A 10,534-nucleotide genomic window follows, 5' to 3' on the forward strand; every position below is an offset into this window, starting at 1 on the left:
AGGTACCGGTATTATTTTGAGATTTGAGCATTCTGCAAAACATGTCCAAGTCAATTTGCCCCTTTTCATTTTTTATTTCAGTAGTATTTATCACTAAAGGGAATACATTGCTATTTCAGGTACATTTCAATTCCTCTGTAATAAAGGTATTTTGATCCTCCTTGAGATGTCTTCACCATACCTTTTTTTTTCAGTATTCTATTGCCCGAATCATGGGAAATATCAGAATACATGTTCGTGATGTCAAAAAAGGTGCAAGTTTCTATTACAGCAATCATTTTTACTCATAGATGCAAAGATAATTGAACAGGATACATATTACAGACTGTATTCATAATAACAATGAATCACTTTAAGAACTCCCTGGAAGTGCAATCCAACTCAATTCAATCAAAATCACCAGCGTCTTTGTTAAATCTTTGTGTTATATTAAACAAGGCAGCAAGGCTGTCAAATGCACAGACACAAAGCAGAAAATAACAAATGAAAGTGTGCAAAATGGGGTTTTTGTAAACTGCTCTGAAATATTTAATAATGTTTAACAACTTAATCACCAATTTTTATTTATTTATTTATTTATGTGGACATGACAGGAAGCACGGTAACCGATAATAGCAAGTGTGAGGCAGATATCAGGACAAGAATTGGTACAGCAATAGATGTTTCAGAACATACAGAAGATACTCAAAGACAGGAAAATGAAAATTAAAACAACGCTATATTTATTCTATACTGGCATATAGCAGCAAGTGCTGGATTATATCCAATATAGTGGCAGAAAGTCTGCAGGTTCTAGAAATGTGGTCCATGATAAGGGTGCTAAGGAATTGTGGAAAGAATATATCAACAGTAAAGATGCCCTAGAAAGAGCTGAAAGGGAAAGAAGTTGACTCAGAACAATAAGAAAGAGGCAATTAGAGTTATTTTGACATGTGATGAGGAAAGCAGGCTTAGAGTGTTCAGAGTGAACGTTGCAGTATTACACAATGCTTATAAGCGTAATCACCACCAAATTTCAAAAATGTACTACAGGTAACATAATCATTCAAAATGTAACTAGCAAAGGGTGTCAGGCCCATGGAAGTTCACACAATGACTATGCCAATTGGTGAAAGATAAAAATTTCAAAAAGAAAAAAAATAACTTCAAGAAGAGGAATCATTAAAGGCTGGTTTTTAGGCCTAAAATTATTGACAACAGCTATGACAATGACAGATGCAGGTGATGGCTATATGTACAAACATGCTGTGCCTGTACATAAAAAGCAATTCCTTGTGAAAAACTTCTTTCTTTTTAAGGTCACGCAAAGGTGACATGCCATCACTGTACATGTAGATAGCATTCTTCAACATGATGACTGTCTGGCCTACTTGGAAGAGAAGCAATGAGAATTGCGCAATTAAAATCCACATGGCTTTTAAACCAAATACATGCCCTATCCATCTTTAAACTGGGTCTTAGATTCAAATAAGTGTCTTTTACTGCATGTTGTTTTGTGGTATCCTGTGAGACATTTAAATCGGAGAAACAGTTATTACAGTATGTAATATACTGTGATTATGGTCCAATATCAAAATCATTTTAAAAACACACCAAAAGTTTTAATTTGAAAAGAGGTAAAGTGTATGGCAGATTAACTTCTTTCTGTGTTTTTCTTTCTTTTTAAAGCCTGTCAACATGGACTCCCATTCCAGCACAAGGCATATATTAAAAAAAGAAAAAAAAAAGATTTCCACAGGACAGTAATTTTTCTGACTTTAATCAACAGCAAGATGTTTGAGGCTTCCACAACCGAGACCTGTCAAGCTGAAAACTCTGTTTTGGTTTCTTGTCTTTTTTACTGAGCTATTCTTATTACTGCTTCTTAGAAACAATCACAACAGCTGAAGGAACCAAACCTGAAATTTAAAAACAACAAGTCACATCAATTTTATGGTACATATGCTACTGCCGGGTATTTTTCTTAAGTAAATATAAATACTTGAGTTTTAGCTTAACATTATATAAAAAACTATTAAATAAATTATTGACAACTGATAAAGTAGATGTTGCTGATGGATAGCCATTGCATATTCCCATACATTGGCACATTGCCAGGAGTACAGACCCCACCCCAAAGATATCTGTCACTGTATCTTGATTACTGATGGTATACATCAAAATAACAACATAAGACATCTGCCTTAATGCTTGGTCATTTAAGAGTATTAGTGAAATCTTAATGTGAAAAAACAGAATGATCCACCCCCAAGGATTGCAACCTTATGTCCCTCATGGGATGAAGAAATTAAGTAAGTACCCCAGGGACCTGCACACCCTTATATATATTCTTAAAAGAAAGATTCAATAACAATAACAATAACAATAACATACCAATGAAAAAAAAAATTCAAAATTCACATCTATCTGCCATTTGAGGTCATAATTTGACAACCTGACCCAGGGCTCATTTGCACATTCTTTTTTACTAACATGCTCATAAAATATCAGCAAATACAATAACAGATTAAAACTGGGCCGAAAATACAGACAATTATACAGACAATTAAGGGGACTTCAACTGGTCTACTGATTAAACAGATGAACTTTTCTCTGTCCTGTCATGTAATCTGCATGGAAGATAACTTAATGAGCCCTTTAAGCCAACACAGACAACCAAGTTATGGCCATTGTTATCACTCAGCTGTATACAGTCACTCTCATACCAGTGGCCATTCATTCCCTATGGAAATTGTTACCATCTTGGACGTTAAAGAACTGGTTCAGAAAGGGACAAAAGGAAGCCATTTATGAGAAGGCAGAGCAGCCAAGCCTTAACAAACGGGGAGGGTGATGGTGACATTCCACCTGCCCAGGACACAGAACTGGGTAATCAGTTATCTTCCATGCATATTACCCAACAGGACTGTCAGGCTCGTATTTCAAAGGAGGGGGTCTAATTCTGAAAAAGGGGACCTTTTACCGTGAAATCAAATTTGACCCAAAATGGACCTTTTCCTGGCAGAAAGGGTGGTTCGTTTGTACCCTCTAGCTGAACCCTGGTTATGGCCCGACTGAGAATTGTTCAATCTGTTTTCTCAATAGACTGGCTGAAGTCTTGAAGAAGGAGCACAATATCACCAACAAAACAAATTTGTAAGTTCAGTAATAGATAAAAATAGTTGTTTTCCAGCAAAAATCATGAAAAAATCTGATCATGCTGATTTCTGAAGGGAACAAAACAAAGTTATATAGCATATTTGAAGTAAAACAAATTAAGGTTTGGCATGTGTGGGGTTAATATCACCAAAATACATACAAATAAAAACCAACAATTTTTGTGAAATGTTAATTTCTTAAGGAAACTTTTTTTAATAAACAAAGCCACTCAGTAAATTTTTAGTAAAAAATTGGTTTGGCAGTTATAGGGTGAACAACAATATGCATCAGCAAGAATTCTTTTTAGCTTAAGGATAAAAATGGAAGCTGAAACTGAGAACAGTTACCCACCAAGAACAGAGAGCGGCTTCTCCATATCTTCATCTGTGAATACTTTCCTGGGGAATGTAGTCATTAAAGAAAAAGGTCCATCCCCATCTGTTCTGTGAGTATCAACATAAAGTCTTACTGCTTGAAGCGGTTCCTTGACACCAAAACTTTGGGTTAAAGCCTGCCCATTGCTTAATCGGATCTGAAATTATCATTTTGAATCAACATGTTAAAGTGGGATTTTATTTTCTAATATTCAATCAGTATGGTCAAATTGCCATCCTTTTTAACTATCACTCTTTTATCATCATAATTTTTTTTGGTTACAAATGGTTTTCAGCTGACTGCTGTTAGATGTATAAAATCTGAAATAATAGACAATCTGTTTTTTTTCCTCTGTAATATCTTACACAATCTAATGTAACTTTTAACTTTACTTTCCAGTTACAACCTTTTAAATTCAGGGGATGTAAGATGAGGCTCACTTTTATATTCCTCACTCTTTTCGTGGTTAACAAAAGATTAAACAACATTTACAGAAGGAATATTTTGTTAAAAGTTTTACAAACTATGAAATTTCCAGTATACAAATAAACACCTATACGATTTGAGACAAGCATTTTTAAAAAACTCCCAGGTTTAATCATTGAATCCACAGTCAGTTTTAGCTGAAATAATCACATTCAGTTACAATATGTAGTTTCATGATACAGAAATGTACAGAATCATCAAATATTTATCAGTGATGAATTCAAATATCTATGTGAAAATTTAAATTTCATCGGGATATTTACAAATACAACTATACTATTATATAAAAAAAATTCTCTCAAACAGGGACAGATCTGGAATTTTTTACCTGTGGGTTTCCAAATGTCCGAAATAATTAAGGTTCATCAAAGACCATTATAGAAATTTGTTGTATACATGTATTAAAATAATATGTCTTAATCTTAGATTTAATTGATGATTACTTTTGATTTTCAAGCTAAAATGCATGAGCAGTTTTTAATGATCTGGAATCTTTAAGCTTTGTTTTTTATCTTTATTTTAGGTTCATTCAACATAAATAAAGAGATGTGTGAAAGTAATCCATTTACTTTTGTCATCACTTGTTTTACTATGCTAAAGAAATGCTTGCCTGTTTCCTTCATTGTTAAATGAAATTTTAAAAACTTTAAAATGCATATTAAGAACTAGAAATGTCAAATTATTGCTACTAAACCCAACCAAATGTCACCATACAGTAACTAGTTTCAATTAGTATTATATATAGATAGTTTACCACAGGGCTTTGCTTCATTATTGCCACCCACAGACACAGGTACATTGCATAATTTTCCTCTCTGTCAATTAGTTCATCTATAGTCAAGCCAATTACTCACTGATGACATCAGCTATTATATAATAACAAGCTGGTCACCCTATGACAGGCCAATAAGCAGTCAATGCTCTGGGTTTTAACAAGCTGATCACAAATATATCCAGGTAGATAAGATCAATTAGTTAGCTACTTTCACTGACTTAAAGAAACTTTGACGTCACTGGCATGGAAAAAAATGGTTGTCAACCGAATTAAACATGTTTGCCTCTGTTTCTTCTGCATATTTGCATAAGAAAAATTGAAAAAGCTATGATAGTGATGCGAGTGGTGTACCAACTGTGCTGCCCCCTACTCAATGGTTCTACCAATAAGATGTATATTTTCATCTGTGCAAAATGATGCAACACAGGCAGCACAATATGATGCAACACTTTCACCCATAAACATAACTTTAAATCTCCACTTATCAAAATTTCAATCAAAAACCACTGAGAACTTGTCAACATACAGTGTTCATGTTCCCACTATTAGATCCTTTAGCCTTGGACCCATCATACAGCAGTCCATAAAGACCCGTACTTAACTACTCACTTGCAATCTAGTCTGGTCATAGTCTTTCTTTGGAGCCTCTTGCTGTGTGACAACAGGTGCTGCCACTGTTGGTTGATTTTCAGTGTCAGCTTCTTTAGCCTGAGCAAACTGGGAAATGGCACAACCAAGGACATTTAATGAAATTATTACTATGAATGTATTTCAAATGTATCTCAAAATGTTCTAACTGAAGGCTTAACCTAATCCACTTTTACATTTTACGGAATAAAAATTTACATTTAAAAAGACAGCAAACACATTTGTAAGTCAAATCACATATAAAAGTACAGAACATTCAGCAGTGTGATGGGGAAAAAGTATAACTTAACATACCTTCTTAGCTCTTTCTCTTTTATCCTTTTCAATTTGTTCTTTGACACGTTGTCTGGAAAGCATAAGGTGACAGGGAGTGGAATCAGATGCACTTGTATACATTATAATTCATTTACTATTTTGTTGGTTAATGGGATGAACTGTTTTGCATTCTAATTAACTCTGTCTTTAAATTAAAACATATTTTTGTTCATGAATTAAATAAAAAAAAACAATAAACAGCTTGAATAAAAATCTATTGATAAAAAAAATCTAGTTAAAGCTTGGCACTTCATGAATAAGCTAATCTCAGTCACCTTGCATTTCTTTCTTCTATCTTTTCTCTTCTTCTCTCTTCTACTATTTTTTTCATTTCTTTTTCTTGCATTCTGTAAAGATGCATGTCATACGAAGTCAAATAAAATGCCTTCAAGTAGTTCCAGCACATTTATCACACAATTTAAAAGTAGTACTGCCATTTCAAGCACCGGATAAATTATAGAAACATCAGACGTATGACATAACAACATAATCTTACTGTTGTTTTATATTGGTCAACTCTTTCCCAGATTGCCTTCTCATTTTCTCCCTCTCTAACTGCTCTCGCTTCTCTTGCTCTTCACGTTCTACTCGTTTCTGCTTAATTTTTTCCTTAAGCCTGAAATAAGTGATTACAAACAAAAATTAGGGAAAATATATGTTTTAAAACCATGGTAATTATGAACAATATGTAATTAAATAAAAAGAAAGCTAAAAAAGAAAACAAATGGAATTAAAGAACCCAGTTTCATATAAAAACTTCTTAGGTCAACTGATAGTCTGAGCTATCTGTTAACATTGAATTCATGAAAATTGAACCTGAGCCAGCAAACTTAAATTTGAGTAACTGGTCTCCATTTCTGCCTCGGCAAGTTGATACTTAAACCTCAATGCCCTGAGACATTATCAAGATCCAAGTAACCTGCCTTTCCAATTGCGCCTTCTTTTCCTCCTCTGTCAGAGGCCTGATTTCTTCAGTGGACTCTGAAAAGCTTGCATGTCCAGTTCTGGCAGCATGCATCTCTGCCTCCATTGTGCTGCGCAAAGTTTTGCCACACCTTTACATAAGATTATAGTTTAAAAGTTAGAAAACAAAGCCATATGTAGAAGTACACACATATAAAAACAGAGACTACTGTACCCTAACCTGTTTCATCACTATCTACAGAGGGATTAGTTTAAGTTTAATAATAAATATGTGTATGTTAGTTGTTCAAAAATTAAGACATTATACAATTATAATGATGCATGTTTTTAGTGTTTTCTTACAAACCAGTAGTTTATTTCAGACTTCTCTTTCTAGCTCTTTATCATTCATTATAAATAGTGCACTCCCCAGAATGTGCCATCTTGGATCATGGAAGTGAATTTTCAAACTACAAGTATCACTGTATATATCAATTATATGTATAATGACAAGAAATAACACTTCAAAAATTGTGAGAGAGTTTTTTTTTTCAAAATTGATTTAACAAAAAGTAGTTGTATCTTGAAGGGTTTTCAGTAATATCATTTTGGTAACAAATGGATTTAAAGCAAAGAATCTAATAAGTTTTAACTTACCAACACAAGAAAAAATAAATAAAAGATATAATCTGATCAACTAATCATGACTTCTAATTCAAATTTCGTAAACCAAGACTGCTTTCACTTACTCATCACATTTCAGTGACTTGGCTATTGGTGTTTCAGCTGATTCTCCTTCTGGACAACTCTCAGTATTTGCATGTGCCTCTCCTGGAGTATCTTTAAATAAGAATGATTGTAACAATATAACATTATAGATTTCCAAATAAAAGATACATAAGGTCCCATATAAGTAATGTTGAGGTGTGAAACTTTGACTTTCATCCTTCTTTATAAACTGAAAATACAAATACCACAGTAAAAGAACCAAATACACACTGTTCCACAATCTTAAAGAAATACATATGCAGACATTTAACTAAAGAAAAAGTTCTGTAGGGGAAGAAGTTTTTGAGAAAATGTCAGCAATTTTCAATTCAACACTCAGGTAAGCCCTACCCTAGAAAAGCATATCCACATCTTTTACTACACATTAAAATCTATTTTTGAGCATATGCTTTGAAGTCAGTTAGTAAGTCATTGCAAAAAAAAAAAAAAATGATATTAAAAAATACGTAAAGAGTGAAATTACTTTTATCATAAAAAAAAATAATAATCCAATCATATTAATTATAATTTTTTTAAACATAAAACCTCCAAATTAATCTCAATTTGAAATAAAAAATGATGGCCATGGCAATTTGAAGTTAATTAAAGCATCTGTGATGCATGTACATAAAATGTAAACATTTATGCTGACCATACAAGACAAAACATGGTTCATAAGTACCCTGATTTGTTTCCGTCTCCATAGCTGTGTCTCCTGAGCCTGCCTTGTCCTCTCCAGACTTGCCACCTAATAATTGTCCAGCTGGAGCTTCATATGGCTCATCAATATCTGGGTCTTCAGAATGAGCAAACAACCTAATAACAAAATAGCTTTACAATGAAACAAAAATAAATGTTTATAATTGTTCAGGAATTACTATAATTACATTTTAGACCAAAAAAATCCAAACAGTATATGAAATTATACATTAGCACTTAAAGAAAAAAAGCTCATAAGAAGACAACTACTCCTTTTTGATGAAACTTATAAACCTGTACTAGTACCTACAAATCAACTGCTTTTAACTTATATTGCACTTTAGTACACTTACCAATCCATGGCTATCTGCACTCCTTGAAAATTGGTTTTAGCTAGGGCCTTCTCCCTGTTAAAATGAAAAAAAAAATGAATAGCAGGGGCAGATTTAGGCCGTCTTCTGGGTCTTCCGGAAGACGGTCAGATTTTCAAGTTTACATTGATGGGTATCTAATTTTTACTGTCGGAAGACGGTCAAAAATGGAGGATAGATAACAAAGATAATTAGGAAGACTGTCAGAATATATATCTAGATCCGCTCCTGAATAGGCCAGAATAAACTGATACTGATATGCTGGTCTTTTGAGGATTTCAGAATATAAAGCATCTTCTAGGGATGTGATTAGGATAGAATAAATCCCACTCAAAGATGGGAATCTCTTGGATATACAGTGTATGAATCCCTGAGTCAATTAATGATTCAACTGCATTTTTCTTCACACAATCATATCAGTACTTACTAGTAGTATTTCCTTTTTCTGAAGTCTAAAGAAACAAAAACTCTTTCATTGCAAATTAAAGGCCACAATTTGTGACAGAGAACATGCAGTTTTTGCCTCAATAGTTTGTAACACAGGGTGGAATGAGGCCTTGCCTGTGGTATGTACATGTACTTAGCATGCAATGCTGGAAACTGTATATGATTGCTCTGTACTAATGCAGTATGACCTACATGCAAGTTTTGGACTTCCTGAACCATTTTTCTTGAATTTACTTGTGTGGTGACTTTGATCAGTGTCTCTGCTAGCTTATTCAAATCCATTTGTTTTGCAATTTATACTGAGTTTCAATGTTCACATTTGAAATGATCTCAACTCCTATTTTATTTGAATGGGCTTGAAGTTTCTTGTACAAACAGTACATTTGCAAAATAAATTATCCTAACAGCAGAAACATTGATGGAAGTCACAACATAACTGCATTTTTCTTTAGAAATAAGAACTGAAAGTCAAAGACGTGTACACTAATTTTTACTTTTTTTTTTTTGAGGGGGGGGGGGGCATGCTTGTACTGCCTAAGTACTGATTGTTCTTCCATTGTAATAAGACACAGCGTGATACAACATTACAAGGACGCTCAACTTCGTAACTCTCGAATATATCTTTTATTTGTTCTGGCGGAGCCGAAATCTACATGTACCGCTCGAAATAAATTTAATCATGAATGAACACAGAGGAAACTTACGCTCTGTCTTTAGAAAAACCCATCTCCATAAGGGTATTCACGTCAGTCGACATCTATAGTTTTAAACTAAATGGACATAAAATATAATATAATAAGATCAACTACAAAAGTTTTGATGAACAACACCAACTTCCGGTAAATACGCAGAATTACTTGCGAGTTCAAGCTGTAGTTTCGAAGTTGAGTAAACCGAAACCAAAAGCGCACTTTACAGAAAAAAGACAACTATGAGACCTAGATTTCAAGCTTCGTTGCAAAGCAAAAAGTGTAAATCTTTAACAGTTGATTAAATTTATACTTTCAACGTTTGAAAATACCCATGCAATGTAACTAAGTCTACACAAGAAAATTTATAAAGGAAAGTCTGGTTTTCATGTACAGTAACCTCGAAACTTAAACCTTCGATTCCCGGCCTTCAGCATGAACTGTTCAGGCATGACTGTGCAATCATTTAAAACTAATTTGTTTTATAAATCCAAGTTAAGTTCTATCCATGTAGAAGATTTTTAATGGCTATTAAATATGATCCAATTTTCCATAAAGAAAAAAGAGAAAAGCGGTTGAAGCCGCAGCTACCCATGTAACAAAAAGACTCCATTAAAGTTATTGAAAGTGCCATTACATATTTACGCAATCTCTAAAGTGACTCATGTTTATGTCATAAACACAGGGCTAATCAGCGAGATGTATGTGATATTCACGAAAACGTACTGTGTATCTAACCATGTTTAACTTATATCACGGTTCTTCAACCTGACTTTTACGCCCATCAAACCATTAACTATCTTCTCGTCATTCGTCATGTCATTCAGTGATTCGTTAGCAGGAAATTTTTAAAAAGAAAATAAGAGTTGACGGATTAACTCCATATAAATTATGACACCTACGTTGTATAAAGCATGCAC

General features: G+C 33.6%; 1 protein-coding gene and 1 long non-coding RNA gene across 2 annotated transcripts; one reads left to right on the forward strand and one right to left on the reverse strand.

Moving 5' to 3' along the window:
- Window positions 1-245: 245 nt before the first annotated feature.
- LOC106181698 (UBX domain-containing protein 1) lies at window positions 246-9,797 on the reverse strand. The gene is made up of 11 exons (XM_013566162.2): window positions 9,630-9,797; window positions 8,461-8,514; window positions 8,091-8,224; window positions 7,390-7,480; window positions 6,661-6,792; window positions 6,234-6,353; window positions 6,013-6,084; window positions 5,717-5,768; window positions 5,384-5,491; window positions 3,490-3,670; window positions 246-1,898 (listed from the first exon to the last, which is right to left on the reverse strand). Exons 1-11 carry the CDS (start codon window positions 9,680-9,682, stop codon window positions 1,855-1,857), a joined length of 1,041 nt encoding a protein of 346 aa, XP_013421616.2. The 5' UTR covers window positions 9,683-9,797; the 3' UTR covers window positions 246-1,854.
- LOC147763373 (uncharacterized) lies at window positions 2,485-4,563 on the forward strand. The gene is made up of 2 exons (XR_015332962.1): window positions 2,485-3,135; window positions 3,402-4,563. It is a non-coding gene; the product is annotated as an uncharacterized LOC147763373 (long non-coding RNA).
- Window positions 9,798-10,534: the final 737 nt, after the last annotated feature.

The sequence above is a fragment of the Lingula anatina genome, chromosome 2 (genome assembly GCF_051362555.1).
Source record: "Lingula anatina isolate TDL-2025a chromosome 2, LinAna3.0, whole genome shotgun sequence".
Classification (NCBI taxonomy): domain Eukaryota; kingdom Metazoa; phylum Brachiopoda; class Lingulata; order Lingulida; family Lingulidae; genus Lingula; species Lingula anatina.